Source organism: Amphibalanus amphitrite, unplaced genomic scaffold (genome assembly GCF_019059575.1).
Source record: "Amphibalanus amphitrite isolate SeventyFive unplaced genomic scaffold, NRLGWU_Aamphi_draft 000955F_arrow, whole genome shotgun sequence".
Lineage (NCBI taxonomy): Eukaryota > Metazoa > Arthropoda > Thecostraca > Balanomorpha > Balanidae > Amphibalanus > Amphibalanus amphitrite.
Window position 1 is genome coordinate 12,019 of NW_024882449.1, and position 22,257 is coordinate 34,275.

The 22,257-nt window shown below is 49.6% G+C and overlaps 3 protein-coding genes across 7 annotated transcripts; 2 read left to right on the forward strand and 1 right to left on the reverse strand.

The window, feature by feature from the left end:
* Positions 1–719: 719 nt before the first annotated feature.
* Positions 720–15,841, forward strand: LOC122368522 (nuclear RNA export factor 1-like). Of its 2 annotated transcripts, XM_043342510.1 has the most exons (16): positions 720–915; positions 1,862–1,954; positions 3,249–3,387; positions 3,747–3,888; positions 4,148–4,231; positions 4,492–4,614; positions 5,207–5,336; positions 6,905–7,101; positions 7,450–7,559; positions 7,952–7,988; positions 8,399–8,510; positions 8,795–8,930; positions 12,027–12,192; positions 12,565–12,732; positions 12,959–13,131; positions 13,473–15,841. In XM_043342510.1, the coding sequence occupies exons 1-16, from the start codon at positions 834–836 to the stop codon at positions 13,573–13,575; spliced, it is 1,995 nt and encodes a 664-aa protein (XP_043198445.1). In that variant the 5' UTR covers positions 720–833; the 3' UTR covers positions 13,576–15,841. The 2 variants fall into 2 exon arrangements, with proteins under 2 accessions (XP_043198445.1, XP_043198446.1); XM_043342511.1 differs by lacking the exon at positions 1,862–1,954 and having other exon boundaries at positions 731–915.
* Positions 15,842–15,843: 2 nt separating this feature from the next.
* On the reverse strand, positions 15,844–17,658 carry LOC122368525 (DPY30 domain-containing protein 1-like). The gene is made up of 2 exons (XM_043342516.1): positions 16,638–17,658; positions 15,844–16,273 (listed from the first exon to the last, which is right to left on the reverse strand). Exons 1-2 carry the CDS (start codon positions 16,725–16,727, stop codon positions 16,076–16,078), a joined length of 288 nt encoding a protein of 95 aa, XP_043198451.1. The 5' UTR covers positions 16,728–17,658; the 3' UTR covers positions 15,844–16,075.
* On the forward strand, positions 17,651–22,174 carry LOC122368523 (mediator of RNA polymerase II transcription subunit 6-like). Of its 4 annotated transcripts, none has more exons than XM_043342513.1 (7): positions 17,651–17,791; positions 18,941–18,996; positions 19,569–19,725; positions 19,932–20,106; positions 20,552–20,659; positions 20,849–20,993; positions 21,457–22,174. In XM_043342513.1, the coding sequence occupies exons 2-7, from the start codon at positions 18,981–18,983 to the stop codon at positions 21,564–21,566; spliced, it is 711 nt and encodes a 236-aa protein (XP_043198448.1). In that variant the 5' UTR covers positions 17,651–17,791; positions 18,941–18,980; the 3' UTR covers positions 21,567–22,174. The 4 variants fall into 4 exon arrangements, with proteins under 4 accessions (XP_043198448.1, XP_043198447.1, XP_043198449.1 ...); XM_043342512.1 differs by having other exon boundaries at positions 17,668–17,806; XM_043342514.1 differs by lacking the exon at positions 17,651–17,791 and adding an exon at positions 17,796–17,950.
* The last annotated feature ends 83 nt before the right edge of the window (positions 22,175–22,257 follow it).

Genomic DNA, 22,257 nt, shown 5'->3' on the forward strand with positions numbered 1-22,257 from the left:
AAACATACTAAAAGGGAACTGGGTGAATCCATCCACAGTTTTTTAATTATTAGGATGAACGAGACTGTTGCAAACTGAGCATACCTATAGAAAATTGTATAATTGATTGGATTTCAGATTGCATGAAATCGACTTTCCTCGCAATAAGTGTGATGTGATTCATGCCGGTGATAACCGCGCCCCCGTGCATTGCACAATAACTGCTGTGCCAAGTTCTGCCAGGTCCCAGCGAGAACCTGGTAACCGGATGCGAATCCGTGCGGATCTTCAGCCCTAAAAGCAACACTGGTCGGTCAAATTTGGATGAAAAAATTATTAACGTAAAAGTCTAGTTGAACTTTAACTTGTATAAGATCTTTGCTTCTAATTCTCTTTCTTTTTCTTCGACGAATTGATATTGCTATACACACACAATAAATTAGTGGCGTATACTAATATTGCGAACACACACGCTGAAAAGGTGTTCAAAACATGGAGAATCAGTGCTATGCTAGCTGTCGCTAACAATGCAAATAATTTTTAGAAAGATTGCTACCCTATTTTTATGTAAAATTTTAAGATAAAATAATGTTAGATCAAGTCTATCAAATTTGTTGAATTAACTAAAAGAATCTTGATTTTACGTACAATTACAACCGTAAATATACTACTTTACGTAATAATTTTGGAAAACGCTTACTATGAAAAGATGCTAAAGAACAGGTTTTGGGTATTCCCGTGATTCATTAGAATCTCTGGAGGGAGATAGGAGGCATTGAAGACGCATATTTTCGGATAAACCCAAATAATTCTTTGAAGCTCTGCTAGTTATCTGGAATAAGGTACTATTGAAAATGTCTCAGCCTCATCAAAGAGGCAGGGATCAAAGTTACATTGTGAAAACTTTTCGGAATCCCAACGCTTCACAATATTATGGTGAGTCTCAATTTGTTACTTTCACTTGGTTTTTACAGTTTTGCTACTCCCTATTCCTTCTTATCACTTTTTACAATTTTTTTTTCTTTTAATTATCCATTGGTTTGGATGAAGGTTCTACCTACATGTTGTTACAATGCAATGCATTGTTGTTTGCCTGTCCCGTACCTATAGCACAGTTGGTAGAGCGTTGGATTCATAGTGAGAGCCCATGTTAGAGTTGCTCTGGTGCTTGATATTTGAGACCTATGATGGGGATGGTCTGCTGTTGGTGGGAGCAACCACAGCCATTAGAAGTCGGTTGAATGGGACAGGCTGTGTCTGGCTTTGGAGGGTACATTAAACTTTGACAAATTCTCCAGTTAACCAGAATTGTGTGATCAGACAGTAGGGGTTGGGGTCTACACAACAAGCTCCACTTATAAGGCTCTGGCTCTCAATCCATCCTTTTAAACATTTGAGCTAAATTCATGAAAAAAATAGTTCAATGAAGTTTCAATGAAAATGCTGTTTCAACTTGACCACCGAGACTGTGAGGTATGCTAATTCTGTCATTGTTGAAGGGCTGTTTTAGCTCTTGCTGATGCATTCCTTTTCAGTGTTTGTCATCTATGGCATGTTGTGGATTTACTATCAGGGGTTGTGGTATAGGTTTCACAGTGGATTTATTATCATTATGGTGACTTAGAACCACAGTTTTGAGCTGTACATTGTTCTGTTATTTATGCTTTTGGTCACTTCTGTATAATTTTAAGGTTTTCATTTTTTTTTTTGAATATTTTAGGCTTTTGGTGTAGGATATAATGATTAAGCCAGTTTTACTACGTAAATATAGATGTTCAATACTCACATGGTCATGTGATGTTTGCCTGCCAGGCATCTCTTAAATACCTACGCCATCTCTTCCTAATTGTCTGATGATGTGTTGCTGCCTGTCTCCCGCCAGCCTACCACCAGCCAGAGTTCCACTGGAGGAGGGACATGCCAAATCCTAGCCAGCCTCCTGACCATTACCGTGGTCACCCACGTAACCCATACCGTGAGTCCAGTGGTGCTTCAAGGTGCCTGGAACCTCCAGCACAACAGCTCTGCTTGCCATTAGAGTGAAAATGGTCGACATCAATGATTTTCCTGAACTCTCTGCCCTAACATTTTGCTTAAACTAACTGCCCTTGTAGTGCAAGTCCAGACATGTGCATGGATCCAAGAAAATGAATCTGGGATCTGATCCCATCGATTCTTATCTCAGTTCCAATGGGATTATAGATCCAGCTCTTTGATTTATCAAGAGATCCATAGGTATCATAGTCCTGAGTCTATTTTTTCTTTTTTGCTTTAGATCCATGATTGAGATCATAGATCCTTATTTATTTTTGTCAACAGAGAAATAAAAAGTCACTTGTTGCAACTCACAAACATTCTGTTTTAGTGATTTTATGTGATTGCACGTCATAATCCACAGTTTTGTGGCACTTATTTACTTAGAAACATGCCTTGGAAACCTGGTTCCAAATGTTGTGCATGGCAGGATCCACTCAGATCATGGATCCACGTTCTCTGCTCATCATCAGAACCTATGAGATCATAGATCCAGCATATTTTTCACACCACATCCTGTGGGATTATGGATCCTAACCTGCAGTTTGTTCCAAGAGTCACTGAGATCATAGATTCATTGCTCAGATCCATGCACATGTCTGAGTGTAACCTGTGTGTCTGTAGTGTGTTGAAGTAGCTTAGCCTTTTAAACTCGCTTTGAGAATGTTTTTCATCAATAACTGCCCAATTTCTAAACTATACTCAACTCATATTTAAACTGAGCTCTTTGGTATTGAACTAGTAGAGACAGTCATACTATATTGTAGCAGACAGCAGCTTCTTCAGTCCTTGACTCTTCACCTTCAGGCCAAAGTGTTCACAAGTGGTGTTAGTGAGTGTTGTGTGTATCAGCTTTCAATGTTGGGTGTTTAAAGTTATGCTTGTATTAGACATTCAGTAATTTGACTGAAATTCCCGATTGCTATGGGAAAAATCTGGCTGGGAAATATAGTAATGTGTACGGAGGACCACCAATAGACAGGTTTTTTTTTTTGCATTCAGATCCTGACAATATTGCTCAGGCAGCAGTTGCGGTTGTGATGTCACAATTCCCCCTTTCAAGATCATCTGCAGAGGCAAGCAGAAATCTGCACTCTGCAGGCTCTGCTTGTTGAAGCACTTACCTTTTATACCAGAGTAGGTATATGGCTGTAACACTCAAATGAACAAAGCAAACCATCATGTCCACCCAATCACCATCACTGCGTTGTTGTCACGACGCCTGTGTGCCACAGGCCACGATGATCGCGCCTCGCGCGGCACCAGCTACCGCCAGGCGGACTTCAAGGCTCGCGGCCGGATGAGACGAGGCCAGGGCCGCTACCAGGGCAACTTGGATGATGACGCCGAGATGGGAGGACGACGACCTCGCATGTGAGCCGGCGCGCAGCGTCACCGGCCGGCCGCCGAACGGGTGACCGGGGCTGGTTTAGGAGAATCAGCAGGACGCTGAATTGATTGTTAATCCGTACTGCATGGTTAATATACTGGCAATGCCACTCATTTTCGGCGTAGGTATGCGACGATTATAACAACCCATAAGAGTTGTTATAGGTAATTGTAATGACCGGCACCATATGGTGCCGGTCAGCATTGAAGTAACTAATAGTTGCCCCACTAAAGATCCCTAAGTTGTAGCACGTAGTTTCACCATAGAACATGTTGCCACTGCCGTTCGGGGCGGGACTGACTCGGCCCGCCACCCGCCGCACTGGCCTGCGTTCCTCCAACAGGCAGCAGGGCGATGACCGACGCCGAGGGATGCGCGGCAGGGGCCGGCCGCGACCCAGCCGCGGCAGAGGGCGCGGCTTGCCACCAGGCGGCGGTGGAAGGAACCCGCCCAACGCCTCGCAGCCCAGCTGGTTCAGAGTCATTGTGAGTTGGTCCCTAACGCGGCAGGATTCCGTGTGACTGTCGCCCAGTCAGCCAGACGTGGTGTCTGGTATATTACTGACTGAATTGTGTGTCTACTTCGCCTTGATTTTTAGATTACAGAGTTTCACATAGGATCAAGGATATTTCCGTGTGTTTCTCTACATGCAAAATATTGTCAGTAATTTTTCTTCTTCTTTTGGTTTCTTACTGAATAAATATTTGCTGCTCTCTTATGACGTTTTTGCTTCTTTACAACCAGGTGAAAAACGGGCAGACGTTCGGGAAGGAGTTTGTAATGAACGCCATCAATGAGAACCTTCCGGAGCCGTATATGCCGATCGGGGTACGTAATATGATGGTCCGACCTGAAGGGAACGCCGCAACACCGTTAACCGACGTTGATAGGGGGAGTCTAGTACCTACTGGCTGTTCAGTATGTCATTTTTTTTTGCTGCTAGCTTTTTTCGGGTAGAGAAGGGTCGCTTGATTGTTGATGGAAATGGCTATTTCAGATTGAATGTGATAATGATGCATGAACGTTTCAGTTTGAACTCATGCTTTTTTATTTGGTAATTTTCTGAGTTTTCTCTGTTCTCGCTCCAGTACACGAATGAGGCGAACCGGAACGACGTCCACTTTTTCGTGGAAAACAAGATGACTGCCGACACGATATCGGCTCTGGACGGGCGGATATTGGCGCCCAACGGCAGCAAAATGAAAATCATGGTACGATCTCTGTTTTATGCACTGTGGTATTTGGACTTTTGCGTTCGATTTTGGAAAGCGAATAACTTCTGACTGCGGCCGTGGCGTGCTTGGGAATTATAAAACATTTTGTCAAGGCATTTTGTATTGACGTGTTTGGCTTTTGTTTTACTTATGCGTCTCTCTCTCTCTCTCTCTCTCTCTCTCTCTCTCTCTCTCTCTCTCTCTCTCTCTCTCTCTCTCTCTCTCTCTCTCTCTCTCTCTCTCTCTCTCTCTCTCTCTCTCTCTCTCTCTCTCTCTCTCTCTCTCTCTCTCTCTCTCTCTCTCTCTCTCTCTCTCTCTCTCTCTCTCTCTCTCTCTCTCTCTCTCTCTCTCTCTCTCTCTCTCTCTCTCTCTCTCTCTCTCTCTCTCTCTCTCTCTCTCTCTCTCTCTCTCTCTCTCTCTCTCTCTCTCTCTCTCTCTCTCTCTCTCTCTCTCTCTCTCTCTCTCTCTCTCTCTCTCTCTCTCTCTCTCTCTCTCTCTCTCTCTCTCTCTCTCTCTCTCTCTCTCTCTCTCTCTCTCTCTCTCTCTCTCTCTCTCTCTCTCTCTTTTTTTTCCTCCGTTATTTCCACAGTCAAGGCGCTCGGAGCCTCCCATGCTGACGGTGGATGACGCAGTCAAGGCCGAACTGGCGCAGGCGCTCAGCAACCGTTATGTGCCAGCCAACCGGACCCTGAACCTGTCACAGTTCTACATGGACCCTTGTGAGTACCGGGCGGCGCAGCTATCATGTTAACCCGCGCCCTGGTGGGGTCTGTTTATAACGCGACCTGGTGGGGGGGGGGGGCTATTTTTTGCCCCCCCCCCTCGTATCTCCGAAACTACTTGACGGATCCTCAAAATTCAAACGGCGTTCGAAAGGCCTGTCAAATTTGTCGAGGGAAACCAAATTTCATTGACCTCGGGGTCACCGATGACGTCACAGGTCAGGTCAAAGATGACATGTTTCACCGTTCACGGGTCATCTAGGGAATGCGCTATAACACCGAAGAAAACGCATTTTGTCGAGAATCATCGATAGGGCGTCAGTTGCCTAGTACATATGTTGCTATAAGAGGTCACTGACAATACCAGGTCAGGTCACAGGTCAGGTCACCAAGGGTCAGAGCCCAGAGGTCAGGTCACATGAACCTAACATTAGGTACTAAGGTTGTGCGATGCATGTTTTATGGCCAATTTTTCATTTCCAACTCAATGGTGTTGGTTATAAGACTATCAGGTACGGCTTAGGTCACTTTCTGGTGAAGGTCAGGTCAAGGTCAGGTCAAGAAAGGTCAAATTTTAAAGTTGATAGTTTTGCATAAAATGGGTATTGATTCGATGCAGCTCGTCACGGGGAGTCTAATGGTGGTCTTTGTTTTGCGCTACGGTGTCTAGAATTGCTAAAAATTGAGTTTGAAAATTTGACGTCATCAATTTTGAACAGTTTTTTCGCTATAACTTCGCCAAAAAATGAGGTATCAATCTCAAATTTGGTATGTGGATAGAAGGCGGTAAGGACTATCATATATATTCCGGTTTTTGCGAAACTCCAAAAACTTTTTGGATTTTTCGGCTATTATATTCAAAAAATCTATTTTTTTGATTTTTGGGGGTCAAAATCCAAAAAGTTCAAAAATCCGAGATAGCAGTTTTGTAGCCCTGTCAATTTTACATCTTTTATGTCTTAATCGTCTTTCTGTATTTGCAAAGCTATAGGCCTGACAGCTCTTCCCGCGAAACCCTTTTTTTGGTCGAAAACGGCAGAACATGACGTCACTCTGACGTCATTTCCAGCCAACCTATCATAGCCTTTGGAAAAATTTTTGGTCACGATGTGTAAAATTAATGTCCGAGAGGGTACTGAAAGTTTGGTGGCGATCGGCGCAGCGGTTCTGGAGATATATCGAAAAGTCTGGAGGGGGGGGGGGGCAAAAAATAGCCCCCCCCCCACCAGGGCGCGGGTTAACAGGATCCTCATGAGCCTGTTGGTTTTACATGAAATCGTTTGAGTACCAGGCTGAGTTATTGTTATCATGCTTAGCTTGTCATCATTTTTAGCTGTTATGGCTGAAACAGACCTTTTTCGCAGTCCAGAAATGGCATGCGAGAGCCTATGCCAATGCATTAAATCACGCTCGCATCAATCGCACGCACCTCCCTGCGTTTTAGTCGGAGCCAATAGGACTCCGACTGGCTAACGACGCCTTCCTATGAACTGCTTATGTCACTATGTCCTTTGACTATGGTGATCCCCCAACTTACGACTCCGCGCTCTGGCCCGGCCCGTCAGATATCCGCGGCAAGGGTCTGTACCTGCCGCTGAACCGCCAGAACGTAGTGGCAGCCGTGCTGGAGATTATCACCGGCCAGATCCCTGAGGTGGTCGGCATCAACCTCTCCAAGAACCGCATCACCAGCCTGATGCCGTTCAAGGCTATCAAGAGCTCGCTGAAGGACCTGAAGGCGCTCGATCTCAGTCACAACTCGGTGAGTACGATTGAGATTGGTCAAAGGTGACTGGATGTTAAAAGGAAAAGATAACTCATTTATTTTATTTCGAAATTCATTCAAACAAATGTTAGACCCAGCCAGCAGAGCTAAGTATTCGCCGACTTGTGTTTATTCTTCAAACACTCGATAGCGGTAGTTCATCGGATACCAGTGATGTGAAATAAGCGAGTGTCGATGACAGTTTATTCTGTGCCAAAGTGGTCATATTTTAACACTGTCTTCGGTCCAGCCGCATTAGAGCCGCGCCGCTGTTGGCTTCGGTGGGCTCTGACCCCCGCCGTCCATTGCGATGAGTGCTGACCGTCGCTGTCCTCTCCCCCTCAGCTGGGTGCCATCACTCACCTGGACTCAGTACAAGGCATGGCGCTAATCGAGCTAAACCTGGACGGAAACCACCTCTGCGACAGCTTCAAAGAGAAGGCGGAGTACATCAGGTACAGGGGCCGGCCGAGGGCCCGACTCCGGCTGGACTGGTGGCTTCTTTGGTGCCAGAGTGGTGCTGGTTGAAGGAACAGATTGAAAAGCTTAGAGGGATTATATTGAAACTGCTAAACTTTATTACCTATGTCAACTTCTCAAGGTATCCCAAATTGCGTGTCGCTGTTTTACCGTGGCGTGAGTTTGTCGGTAATTTGCCGTTCACATTTTTGTTGTGTGTGTAAATATGACGCGAATGTGTGAGCTTACGGTTTGTCACTCGCGTGCGTGTGAGAGTGTGAGAGTGAGTGCGTGCGTGCGTGCGAGCGTGCGTGTGCGTACGGTGATGACCGCCTCCCCCGAGTATGACTGCAGGCGGCAGTGTCAACAACCGGTGGTCTATTCCCAGCGCGGTGCGGAAACGCTTCCCGAAGGTGATTCTCCTGGTGAGTAATGCTCTGCGTGGCGGGTTACAGACCCGTCCGCCGGCCACCGCCGAAGGCTAGTCTGCGTGTCACGGCTATCGCTTCAGTGGTGTTTTCGATTAATTTTAAATGCAGTTTTTACTTACAGTGTACTCTACCTACTCAGAAACTTAGAAGGCTTTATTTGAGGATTCAGTGGGTAGTTCTACTCACGTTGGAGTCTTTCAATTTGCGGTAGATTTCCTCGCAGTGTTAGAAATTAAGCTCTACCTGGCAATCGTTTAGTACAACTTGATATATCTTGCAACAGGCCATTAGATGTGCAGTATGGATTATCCTAGCCATCTCGAGTGCTCAAACAATTTCCCGTTTCCATGTTCGTCCGTATCCTTTTGTGTGAGAGTTTTATTCAAGCCTGGTGATATCCTCAGGACAACGTGGAGCTGCCTCCGCCGATCGAGTTTGATGTGGAGGATGACGCGGCGGCCGTGACCAAGCTGCCCGAGAGCAAGAGCTCCTACTTCTGCGGCACACAGCCCAGGGGTGAGTGTTGGGGCTGGGGATATGTTAGACGAGAGAAGGTCGACGTCCCGCTGTGGCCCTGCCCTGGACTGTGAATGGTTACCTAATGGCTGGGCCGGGCTTGGAAAATCGGCTATGACATTGCTGGACTTGGAGATGGGAAATCAGCTAGGCACATTCAGTTATTGTGTGTGTGCTAGCTAGTGACTGTCCTTGCAGTTTGCACTCATTCGCACCGAACTGACATTGCTGCTCTTGTTCTCGAGGTACTAATTTGACGTCGTTATTGGCATTTTGTTTGGCAGACATAGCGCTCATGTTCCTGAAGCAGTACTTTGACGTGTTTGACGCCGACAAGCGGGACCCGCTGATGGACGCCTACCACGACAACTGCCGCTTCAGCCTGAGCGTCTCGCTCGGCCACCGCAACAGTAACGAACGGTGAGTTCTAGACTGCGGTCGAGCCACGCATGTTGATGTTCACAGACAGTTGGCCGCAGCTGTCGTGATAGTTCCATGCTCGTACCTTGCCGGCGTCATACCTCAACCAGTCATTTGACTGTAATGAGGCTTTGGTGTGCAAGCACATCAATGTGTCGCGGTCGGAAGAATACGTGCTGTTGTGCCATAAGCCTTGCCATAAGCTCTGCGAACTCACGGGATTTTGATGTTTTCACGTGTGTGCGAAGTTCCGACAAACATGCACGTGACGTTACGATATTTTTCAGCTTTTTGCAGTTCATCGGTGGTGTCAGTGACCTTCAAATTGCACGCTATCTTTTTTCAAGCGTCTCCCTCTGATATGCTTAAAATTGCGAAGAGTGGATGGATATGTTCGTTAGGGCATGGATGTTAGGGCACGGAAGATATAGTCTACGACATACGTCTGTCGTAGACTACCTATATATTCCGTGGTTAGGGTGTCATAAAACGGTGAGAATGGTAAGTTCTGTGCCTTTTGTATGTTTCATCAGTCTGTGATTGTTGCACAATACCTGCAGTTTGGTCACTCATTTCATACTTGTCTGAGAAGTAACAACCAAAGATTTCGATACTATTTGGACACGATCATTTACAGCGATTGAAGGGATGTGCTAAGTTTTGTGAGAATCGGAATTCGGATCACTATCCGAGATTTGCCAATCATTTTAATGTTCTCTAACGTATCAAAGTGCCGTTATGTAGCCGAAACCCGGCTTTGTGAGCCACAGTGTACCAGCTTGAGCCGTGCCGCGTTTGTCGTGGGCGCTTTCATACGCACACATTTTTAACTGAACTCCCCTGCATCGGGTTGTTCAAAGTCTGGTCTCAGAAGGAACGTTTTATTCAGGTAACTCAACAACGTGCATTGTAGTGCTGGGTATGCAGTGCAATGTGTGGTCACAATTCCAGATGATTACCGATGTGACTCCGGTGAATCACTGATACCCTTAAGCATGGGACTTTTTGCCCTCCTGCACGTGGTTGGCTCTAACTCTGAAAGACAAGAGCTTATTTGTCTACCGATCGTTGAGTTTGGGTACCTTAACAGCATAAAGCCTTAAATAATGAGTGCTTAAAGCGAAAGTTGCCATGTTAACACTCTTGAACAATGGAAGTTGAATTGTCGTTCGCCTATCGAACTACAAGCAAGAAACTAACGCCTTCGACACAATGTGAGATGACTTTCTACAATCCAAAGTACGTTTCTTTTACGATGCTGCTCCAAATGAGTTCCGCCAGCACTTCGTCACTGGGGATGTCGTAGCAAAGAATGTTGCGCAGTGTGCTCTGGAAGAAGCGGGCCATGGTCTTCTTAGTGCGCGGCGGGCAGTCGATGAGCGCCAGGTGGGCACAGTCGCCGGCCTTCAGCAGCGCCGGGCAGAACTGCGCCAGACCGTCCCTCTGCAGCAGGCGGGGCAGCAGTGCCGGCAGCGTGAGCAGCACGTCCGACAGCTGCTCGCGCTGCGAGAGACGCGCGCCGCTCGGCAGCAGCTCGTTCACGTCGTCCAGACAGGCCTGCAGTGTGTTGTAGACGGCGGGCGGTGCTGGGGTCGTCTCTACTCTGGGCGCCTTCGTGGTGGTAGTGGTGGTGGTAGTGGTATCGGCTGGTGATGATGCGTTCACCGGTATCTCGCTGGCGCTGGTGCTGTTGCTGTTGGTGCTGCTGTTGGTGCTAATAGTGGTGGCGGTGGTGGTGCTGGGTCTGATGGTCGTCGCGCTACGCCGGCCGCGGCGCAGGCTCTTCATCTGTTCCATCTGCTCCTCGTGGTCGGCATCCAGGCGCCGGCACTGGCGAGCGTCGGCCATAAACTGGGTGGCGTCCCGGCCGCCGTCCCGGCACACATGCTCGATAGTGTGTACCAGCGAGCGAAACAGTCTGTCTGTGTCGTCCACGGCTCCGTCACCGAGACAGGTTAGCCGGGAGACGAATATGGTGCTGGCGGCACTCAGACGGCGCACACGCACCATCCGACAGAACATGTCCAGGGGCACGGCCGGGCTGGAGGAGTCCAATGGCATAGTGGCAGCGCGTCGCATGGTGATCTGCAGCAGACGGCCCAGCTGGAGCGAGGCCGACGCGTCGTTGAAGAATGTGACGGCCGAGCGAGACACATGTTCCACGCAGGCTGTGTTGCTGGTGCGCTTCTGAGCCATGTTGCGCATAATGATTTCGGTCATGTAGCGGGCAGCGCTCAAAACCGTCGCCGGGTTAGACATCATGTTGCTCACCAAACCGAATCCTGAGACCTGGGTAGCGACAACCAGCAACAAGCTGATTGCCAAATATGTCTTCATTTTGGAGTTTGTGATATTATGCGTTGAATGCCGCTTGATACCCTTCAGCCTTGTCCGATGTTTTGGGATTATTTAAATGATGCTAATCACTTAGCTTCCGTTTTGAAGACAGCAAATATCTCACAAACGTGATTTCAAGTTGGGACTTTTTGTATAAAGTAATAATCCCTTTCCTCACTTCTAGTAAACTTTGCAAACTCCCACGTCCTATAATGCCCAGTTTCTAAAATCTTGAGTCATTTCCTTCTTGATATTTCTTGCGCGTGAATTTTATTATTTCTCGCACTAGAAAAATACTGCACTTTCTTCATATGAGCCTCCATGTTCACGAAGTACTATTGACTGAAGTTCTTTTCTTTGCGCGTGTCGCGGCTAGCCCAATATACCACCACTCAGGCTAACGTATCGTTGAAGCACCAAATATTCCAAACAAAATAACAAGCTATTAAAAGTATTTGGTCAATTATTTTTGTACACGAGTGGTTCGGTGAAAATCCTCTTCAGAATGGTGTGACGTACTGCATCGCATTGAATGCATCTGCATCGCAGCGGATAGGATTGTTGCGCCACTGATTGAGTTGGCTTGAAACACGTATTCCTCCCACACCAAGCCATGAGTCTCGACTGACCCGTCGAGACTGGCTTCCATCACACTGCCTAAACTAGATTCATACTTAATTCCCTTTGTCGCTCCAGCTGCCACCTGACCCGTCTGCTGACCTCTGCTGTGACCTCGGCTGACCTCCGACCCCTCGGCAGACTGAACCTGTGGCTGCCGGACAGCCGGAACCTGCTGCGCACGGCACGCGAGCGACAGGCGGCCCTGCTGCGCTCCGGAAAACTGGAGGTGCTGGGCGCCCTGGCGCGGCTGCCCAAGACGCAGCACGACTCCAACTCGTTCACGGTGGACGTGCCCGTGGCCAATGTGAGTGCGGTGGCGACAGGCCGCTGGTGTTTTGGCAGAATATAGCCGAAGTCGTTTATTTTTGTCCTGTTGACTTTTGCTTAGCTGCACATTTAATGTTATTTCGTGCTCACCTTAATATTAAATATTTATCGTTTTGTCCTTTTTTACCCGAATAACAATCCAATTGGATCTAATCGTACTGTGGCGTCATTCGCCGTTGATTGGACACTGGACAGTACATGCCGATTGCCGAACGTCTCTGTCAGTTCCACGCTGTCTCAGCGCCCGCCGATCGGGAAATGGCCGCCTGTTGTCCCCCACCCCCACCTTCCACCCCTGAGACGGTCCCCGCTCTTCCTTCGACTTCACCCCCCCCCCTCGGCCCCTCAGGAGCGTCTGATGCAAATCAGTGTCAGTGGCGTGCTCAAGGAGCGAGAGGAGCGCCACAGTCCGATCCGCGCCTTTTCGCGGGTCTTTGTGATCGTACCGCAGGGACAGGGCTTCTGCGTCGTCAACGAGATGCTATCCATCAGCGTGGCCACCCCCGAACAGATCAAGGTGAGATATTCACATTGGTGCGGCGGTAATTTTCTGATAATAGTCGGTAGACTGGTAGCAGGGGACACAACAGTGGAGACAGTGTGTCAACCTACATGACCCCGCTTCGGGGCTACAAAGTCTGACTATCAACTAGCTACCGTCTTACTGACCACAATGCAGTACCATCTACCATTTTACTGGCTACTCCATGGTATCGTGACTGTTATGTTTTGTTTGCCCTCAGGGAGCGTTCAAGGCGGCGGCTCCGACTCCGTCGCCCTCTCCGATACCTCACGTACCGGTGGTGCCGGGCGTGGTGGCCCCGCCCCCAGTGGGCGTGGTCTCGGAGGACGTGCAGAAACAGATGACGGTGCAGCTGGCCACCGTTACCGGAATGAACCCCCATTGGGCGCTCAAGTAAGTCACGGACGGGGATGAAGGACGGCGAGCACGCTTGGCAGAGGACTTATGTCGGCTGTGTCGGTCTGAGAAATGTTGCTTTGGTATCTTGCTAGTGCTACACTAGGGTGAATGCTGGACTGTCGTAATGTGTGACATGGTTGGCACGCATCACACATAATAGAGATTTGCGGCTTCATTTAGATCCCCGTCAGCTTCCAGTCCCAACAATTTGTGTAGGAATATCGCATTCAATTATATAACCGTCCAACATAGTTATTTCCAAGATCGCAATAATTGCGTTCTCTCATTTCTGGCCACCTGACTAACAGCCGGCCGTTTCTCCCACTCTCGGCCAGGTGCCTACAAGAGAACAGCTTCGACTACGACCGCTCTTTGCTGGTGTTCAACCAGCTCAAGGTGGAGGGCAAGGTGCCTCCCGAGGCCTTCCTGCCGGCCTGAGCGGCGCGCCTGGTAGGCCCGGGGGTCCTGTGAGCTGTCCCACACCAGCGCTGGTAACGGGGACGGGGTGAACCCTACCCAGCGGCGGGGACCTCGGCGTCTCCCGGTGGGTGGGGGAATCGGCGGCTGAGGCCGGGTTATCAAAGGAAGACCGGCGCCGTGCGTGTGGGTGAGGGTACACCACAGCAGTGCCGAGCACCCAAGGGAAGCCGGCTGCGGCGTTCGGGCCGCGTCGTAGCGTGTCGACTTTATTGGTGACCTCTGTAAGTGCCTGAGCAGTGAGCGTGTGTGCCCTGCGGCCTCACCAATGCACTAAATCAGTGCGCTTTGTGACTGTTATGATAATGGCGACACTAGGCTGCACTAGGATTTGATCAGTGAAGCTTTCGGTTACGCATTTTTGATGAAACACAACTTTTCACTTGTTCCTTACACGCACGGTGAAGCGGCGCCATAATTTACGAACACGGCGATGAGCTGCGGGGATGGATGGGTGGGTGGGGGAGGGGAATGTATGAGGGACGTGAAGGATGGGGCTGGGGTGGTGTGGGGCTGGATGGACTCTGAGCGGGTCCTGTAGGTAGTAGTTACGTTGTACATGGTAGTCTGTAGATAGCAGTGTGTGTGTGGAGGAGGGGAGCCAGTGGCTGTGCTTGTCGCACGGACGGCGCTGTGGCCGCCGCGGACCCTCGGTTGCAGGGCCGTCGGGCTGGTTTTACTGTCTCGGTGCGCGCGGGCGGGCTGAACGGACGCCGGTAGGGCTCAGACCCGGCCGTTGGTCGTTTTATTACGGTGTTAGTCCGTTTGGTTTGTTTTAACGTCGGCACCGTTCAGGCCGCAGCGCGCCCGAGCCCGATCGCGCGATCGTGTTGGGTCATGTTGTGTGATGACGGCCCCGTCGAGTGTCGTGCGGGCCGAAAGCAACGCCTCTGTGGCGTCCCCGGTCATCAGGCGCACCTGACAGGCTGTCTCTGCCCCGCACCCGCTGTCACCGCCGTCAGTTTTTGGCTGCAAAATTGGCCTTGCTGTCACCACCGAGCGTTGGCCCGCCGTGGTCAAAAGCTGCGGTTAGATGTGGAGGACATCGCTGGCCGGGAGTCGCGCTGCGTCTTCCCGGCTGCCTCCTGTGAGCGCGCAGATTCTCTGCCGCGCGCCGCGCCGCGTTTCCGTGTCCGTCCGCGGCTCTGCGGTGCCCCTTGGGGGTTGTCGCGTCAGAGCCAGCCGAGTAAGCGGAACTACAGAAGCCCGGAAGGGCAGTACCGAGCGGCGTTGGTCGAGTCGCCACAGTGCGGCCGACCAGACGAACCCGCCGCGTCGGAGGGGCGGGCGCGCCCGACTGGGAGGCGCCGAGTCGCCCCCGGCGGGCGGCCGGCCGGCCCAGAGAGGTCGGTCCGCCAGCGCCGCTGCCATGGAGGAGAGAGGAGTCTCCAGTGAGGGCGGACGGACCGGCCGGCGGTACTTTAGACACCAAACGACCACCGGCGGAGTTGCGCCGGTCGTGGATGACGGCGGCTGGGCGGGACGGTGTAAAGACAGCCTGACAGAGCGCTACGCGGCACCGCGCCTGTGAACACAGCACCGGTGCCCGGTGCTCGCAAAAATTCATACGCTTTAGCGAGTGTGTGAGCTGTTGTGTCGCATTTCATTTTGTGAGTTCTCTGGAGCCGCATTTCTATTTCGTAGTCACTGTAATGAGGAACCACGCAAATTGCTTTTGGTGGTACAAAACTCCCCGCCTTTTCACTGTTGTGCAGTTGTATTTTAAAACACATTCATCTGTAATTTTCCGCTGCGGTTATTACCAGGATTGTTCAGTTCCATTCCCCTTTCTCGCAGATGCGCTCAGCGGACACAGACGCGGCATCTCGCGGTTAGAATAATGGGCGGCTGCACCACGCTTCACACATGGCACACATTGCAGTGAGCGACCCACACTGGTGACTTCGGTCACAGTTTGACGTAGGTAGCGTGCCCACATTCCCTGATTTGACGTCAGTGACTCAGTTAGATTTCGATGCGTAAGCGGCCTTTTCCTAAGAACAACTGTTGTGTCTCTGTGCTGGTAACCATGTGTAGCTCGTTGTCGAATTCGTTTTTAATTATTTGTTGTTCTGTCATCACCATCTTGAAATTGACTGCAGCGGTGTGCTTCTGTTGGCGTTGCTGGATCCATTTGGCATAATGTGCGGTCTGACAGATGATCGTGTTCTGTTCTGCGATGAGCTACTGACAATGCTGTGTATTTCGGAATGAATGAAAAATCGTATCCTTTGTTTACATTATATTGCGATATTTGGGTTTCGAGGAAGATGCTACATGGATGGGCATTTTCCGAGCCCACTTCACCAATCTGACCGTCGCACTGGTTCGGGAATCGTCATTCTTCGTAGCTGATCATCGCACGGACTATGTGAACCCTGTCCGCACACCGGCCGGTCAGAAAAGTGGCCCTGCCCGGTCGCCGACCGGTCAGACGGTGGGACCTTGCGCGGTCGCTAAATCACGCGTTGTCCTCTGCCTCCTCGGCGGCGCGGCGCTGCATCAGCGCCGTGTACTCGTACTGGGCGAGCCGCTGCTGCTCCTCGGCGCGCTGCAGCTCGGCCAGCTCCAGGTCGAGCGCCTCCTGCGAGAAGTGCCGGAACCGCAGCAGCCACTGCGCCAGAAACTGGATCGGGTCGCTGGGCCGGCGGCGGCAGACCTGTGACGGTAGACGGATAGATGGGTGGAGCCAGGGCGACCGGATGGTGGAGAGGAGTTTGTGAACGTTGAGGAGTTTGTTTGAGTTTGTGAACGTTTAGTTTGTGGACGGGGAGGGGGGTTTGTGGGCGCTGAGGACTGAGGTATGGAAGCTGGGTGGTAACAATGTCTCGTTTTAAGTTATCAAGAGACGGAGTTTGCAGTTGCACTGCCCGCACAGACTACAGAGGCTAAGGAGTTCAGGACATTACGAAGAGGGCTTAACCCGGCATGTCATGTGCCGGGTTTACTGCTGTAAGTTAACCTGGCACGGTCCGATCCCCCCGCCCTCCAGTTCGTTTATCAGTGCCACGCCGAGCACTCACCTCTGCTAGACCGCAGGTCAGCGCCACGCCGAGCTTCTCCTGTAGGTAGCCGGACTCGGCGCTCAGCGCCTCAGCGTCCTCCAGTGGCATGACGCGATTTGTCGACTTCCCAGGCTTCAGGCTTAGTTTCGACGTAAACACGTGGCGGAAGAAATCGGAGGTTGAAGGTTCCGAAGTCACGGAGATATTTTCAATATTCTTGTTCTTGCTCTCGTGGCTACGGTTCTAGCTGTTTTATGAGCTTGTTCGTCAGCCAATTATCACGATATTTGGTTGTGTTGTTTGGTTGGGTTTTGGTAATGAATTCCGAGGGATAAAACCAAGACCATAAAACAAAATGGGTAAAGCGGGTTCATTGACAAAGCTCATGCTCTGTCATTTACAGGCACTTTTACTGAAGTGCATCGCTCGAGGCATGCTCTTGGTATGTCGTAAAGGTTGCCTGCACGAGAAGGTTCGAGGATGAGGCCCGACGGCAACTGGTGCTCTTCCGTGAATGTTCCTGTGTAAATGGCCTCAAAGAAAATTATATCGTCTTGCCGGGGTCCAGGCCAGTGCCACAGACACGGACAGCCAATGCCGCGAAGGGGTTAATCCTTTCGCTTCCGAGTCATGGCCCGGTGCCAGGATGGTGTGCCATGGTTTGCCCAGCCTAGTGTGTTGTTTTGGGCAATGAACCGATCAATGCAGAGTCCGACTCCGAGATGAAGCGTTATCACCTCTCGGTTCGGCTCTACTTTTCACTCAGGATAGCAGTCAAGCAGGGAGTAGGATGAAGCTGCTTGAGTCAATCATGTCCGTCCAAGCACAAGTTACAGCGTCAAGTATGCAAATGTCATGGTAATTTGAAGGGTATCGATCTTGAAGGGACCCTGCAATGAGATAATTTAACATCACCGCGCTAGAATTTTAAATTCGTGATTGATACCTTTATACTTTGTGTGCATAAACTGCGCGTCTGCGGCGTATGATTGCCGCATCAAATTCTGCTCGTAAAAATAGTCAGCAAAATTAACCAAGCAGTTCGCTCGCGAAATCAAGTTTTGATTTTGGATCTCCTTGGATACGCTGCAGATTTCCTTGCATAATTTGACTATCGAATACCTCAAGCTGATAAGTAAAGTCGGCGTCTACCACTTCTCCGAAAAAAATGTGTGAGATGGCTGATGGTGAGATTTTTCTTATCATTACAGTGTCCGAAAATTTGTAGATGTGGGTGGAAACGACATCCAAATGAAAATCATTTTCCACTCTCACCTCCAGTTTTCAAGCCCAATTTTCCACTCCCAATTCCACCGAGAAGGAGCAACTGCGTGAGTGGTTGTTTTTAATCTGTCACAAATTGTAGATGAATTAATGTTATTGATCATTTCCCATTCTTTTTGGGCCTTACCTGACCGACAATTTTTCACTCTCATCCTTTTTTTGGTCAGCAATTTTCCCCTCTGACACCCAAGCAAAAATATTATTTTGGGACACTGTATCATTATGTTCGTAGGTAGTTAGTTAGGATTTAAAGAATATTTAGTTTTATTCTGAAATAGTTAAACTTTTTATCCCGGATCATTTTTACATGAGTCTTGGATCGGTTTATTGCCGACTCAGGTTGGGAAAGGACACCGCAGTATTGATTCTGATAAAGGTGTCTTTGTAAATTTAATTGGATATTCAATTGGATAATTGAATTGGATAGGTAGGAAATCATTGAAGCACGCCTATGTCTGCATAGAATATATTGTACAGTTAATTTTTGCACATGATCATGACATGTTCCGGCCAAACTATGTCTTGCTTACCTCCCTATTTACTGAAGGTACGGCTGTAGCGAGATTAAGCGGTATGTTTTGCACTTTTACATTTCCGATTATATCTCAGAAACTAATAGATCTACGATGAAGCCATTTTACACGATCGTGGCCGGCTTGAGAACCAACAAGTCGATCGCATTCGCGTCCTCAACACTTAAAACCTTAAGACGACGAAGATATAGCCTGAAGTACACTAAATTTTCTAGGTGCAAAACCTACCACTAAAATCCGTGAGACCTGTACAATGTACATTGACATAATTAGGTGGGCCTGTGGTACTGTCTCACAGTGAGATACTGCTCCTGCTATGCGGGCCCACTGCGACCCAGTCAACCATTTTTACTTTTTTATATTGAAGGTCACTTACAATATATTCCAGTCTATTCTGGTCAAGCTACTTAGAATGAGTTGCTTTTCTGGTCTGTGCCAGTGGGCATCTAGATGATGAACTGGTTGAGTGCACCATTGCTGTTTCTGATCACCTATCTTTTTCAGCCATTTAGACAGCAGATAAAGTGCCAATCAACTTCCAGTCATGGTGGATCAGCGTGGTAAGAATGTTATATTTTGTTAGCAGCTACTGGCTGATGGTGAAATGTGGATGCTGGGTAAAATATTTCCATTGTAGTTGCCACTCACATCAGGGGTTGGCAGATGGTGGGGCATGCCCCCTTTGGGGGTAAATGGAGCCCTTCAGCGGGGGGGGGGGGGGGTAATGAGGGCCTCTGAGAAGGCATGCAATTATGTAGTTATGGAACGGGAAGGTATGGAATTTCGATAAACTAGGTTGCCAGTAATTGGGCCTGGTAGGTGGGGTTAATTGCACTGCCTGACTGGCAAAAAAGGGGCACGACCCCGGAAGACCTGCCAACCACTGCCATAAATCATGAATGGACAAACAAACAAGTGTCTGCGCATAAGCACTGCTGAGTGGTGGCAATAACTGGTCGGTAATGTTGTTTTCTAGACAACTTGTTAACCTATTATCTATTTTGCTATAGAAGTATAAATCAATAGCAAGAGTATGCTATTTTAAAACTCTATGTTTTTAGTCTTCTTGTGAAGGGTTACCAGTTGCTACCACCTACATTTGAAATGACTTGTTTGTTTGTTCCTTTGACAGATGCTCTGGGGACATCCTGGCATGACAGCACGTGGATACCGATCCTCAGTGCCAACAACGTCATGGATTACTTTGCTGAGCGCACCAACCCATTCTACGACCGCACATGCAATAATGAGGTCATCAAGATGCAGCGTATCAACCCCGACCATCTTCAGTAAGAGACAAGTTTTGAGCTGACACTGGTCCATCTGGGATGGTGATCTGATTTGTTTCACGCCAGACCATCGTAATTCGTTCCAGAGTTAGCATGTGCTGTCTTTGTCAGTGTTTACACTGGCGGATGGCCGCCGGCCTTGGTCCTGGCTATTGACCAGACGGCAGACTTGTTCCCACTTTCTAACGGTTCCCATTCGCTGGCAGTAACCTGGTGGGCCTCGAGTACACGCTGCTGCACGTGCAGGAGCCGATTCTGTACGTCATCAGGAAGGAGCACCGGCACTCGCCGAACCAGGTGACGCCACTGGCCGACTACTACGTCATCGCCGGGAAGGTGTACCAGGTGCCCGACCTGGGATCCGTCATCAACTCCCGGCTGGTGAGTCGGACCGGTCACGTCGTCACGGGGGGATCAGCTGTCCGGGCGTGTCAAGGCTGGTTGATAAGTAATGACAGAGCGTGGCTGGCTCGCAGACAGGGTCGGTTGAGGGGTTACTTGTTGGCGGAGGGCGCAGCTTTTTTGGTCCGCGCCTTCAACGCCAGGTAACGAGCGTAAGGCAATGGCCTGTATTCGGCTCGCACAGGTCTAGTGCTTATCAATGTGCTTGACGTTGAACTGATGTGAACTGAATCATCAACGCCCTCCATGCTAAATCGGTTATCTTCAATGATTGGAAAATGCATTTAGCATATTTGGCGTAATACAATTTGAGCGTCTAAATATGTCGGGAACTGGAGCCTGGATACCGGATATCACCGGGAGCTGTAATCTCTATCACCATTGGGCTGTGTCGATGCGTGACTCTGCTCGGTTCATTCGACAGACATCGTCCATCAACCACCTGCAGGAGGCTTTCAAAGAAGCACGGTCGTACGCCCGGTACCACCCTTCAAAGGGCTACACGTTTGAGTTCAAATCTCAGAATGGCCAGGTAAGGGTTTGCGTGTGTTATTTTAGTTTGAGATGCGAAGGTAGCTGGAACACCAGCTTTATGTTCGATCCCTTTGTTACACAATGACACAATTACTTGTTAATGTAGCCATCAGTATTACGTTACCGAATCGTGACCTGTTAGCGCCGAACGTCTCTGAATCTGACCTGACTGTCTCACACCGCGCAGGAGCCAGAGACGAAGAAGCGGAAGCGTGAGACGGAGAAGGAGCTGGGCTCACTGTTCCAGACGCAGCGGGTGGACATGCTGCTGGCTGACCTCGCCAGGAAGTTCCCGCCGAAGCTGCCCAACCAGCCGCCGCCGCCCAACCCAGGTGAGACATAGTACGCCGTTAGAACAGATTTTGGGAAGGAACACTGTGCTGGCATAAAAGTGTTTCTAGAAATAAATTTGTCGTTAACCGTCTCCACTTTCGTAAAAAATGTTCTATCATTTTTAATGCTTTATTATTCCTCGCTTGTATAGATATACCTACTGGAGAAAATTCGATCGTTCATTTCGACGTTTGTATGCGACGAAGCATAAGTGGCCATATCAGTACAGCGCTCTTTTTACCAAACGCTCTGGTGTCGCACCGTAGTGCTTTCGCTTGACAGTATGCGTGCACCGTGGCGTCATAGGTGACTAACAGGTGTCTCCGCTGCCCTCCCACTGACCAGCTCCCCACTGCCCTCCCTCTCCCCGATCTATTTTTGCCTACTGACTGTCCTCTCTGCTGCCCTCCCTCTCCCCGATATATCTCTGCCCACTGACCGATCTCCCCCTATTCTCCGCAGACGGCGAGGTCAAGGTGGAGCGTGCAGAGTCGGTGGCGAGCGCGGCGCCCTCGCAGGCCTCCGAAGCCAAGACCAAACCGCCGCCGGACAAGAAGCCGCGCCTTGCATGAGCGTCGATCCCTTTACCGCGTGGTTTTGGACGATGATCTCCAGACGGGATCCCTAGACTGGAGTAGGGTATTCCAGCTGGTCCTAGACGGTCCGCAGTTGACTATGGACGGTCTTCGGCCGGCGGTGGGTGTCACCAACACCAGTCCAATGAGTGTAGTCCGCGGTGGAATAAGGGTGGTTACCAGTCAACGACCAAACTAGCGAGCGTTCAGTGCAACTCTCTGGACAGCGGATGGGCGAGGTGCGTGCCTACATTCGAGCTGTGGTCACTGGTGGTCGTGTTGTGAGTCCTTTCGCGATAGTTCTCTCATGTCAGTGGCTGTTTGTTACTGCAGTGGAGGAGCATCGCCGTACCGTATGCTTGATGGAATCCATATTCGATTTTATTTCATTTCGGATGGATGTGCTCAGAAGCCCGTGAGCCCGTGAGTTTGGGTGGTTCACAGCCAAGTTCACAGCAGGCTGGAGTGTTTTTCTTGACGCTGTGTTGTTTATATCTTTAATGCTTTGTGTTGTTAAGTATGAAATGTTCTCCATGCTAACTGTACTTTATAGCCTTACGGTAAATAATGTGTGTGCCGGAGCCGAAATACAGTGTTTTCACCAATTTTATGTTACGGCGTCGGCTACGGTAGCACGTGAGAAGTAACGATGCACGACATTTATAAACCATATGATAGAATCAAAATG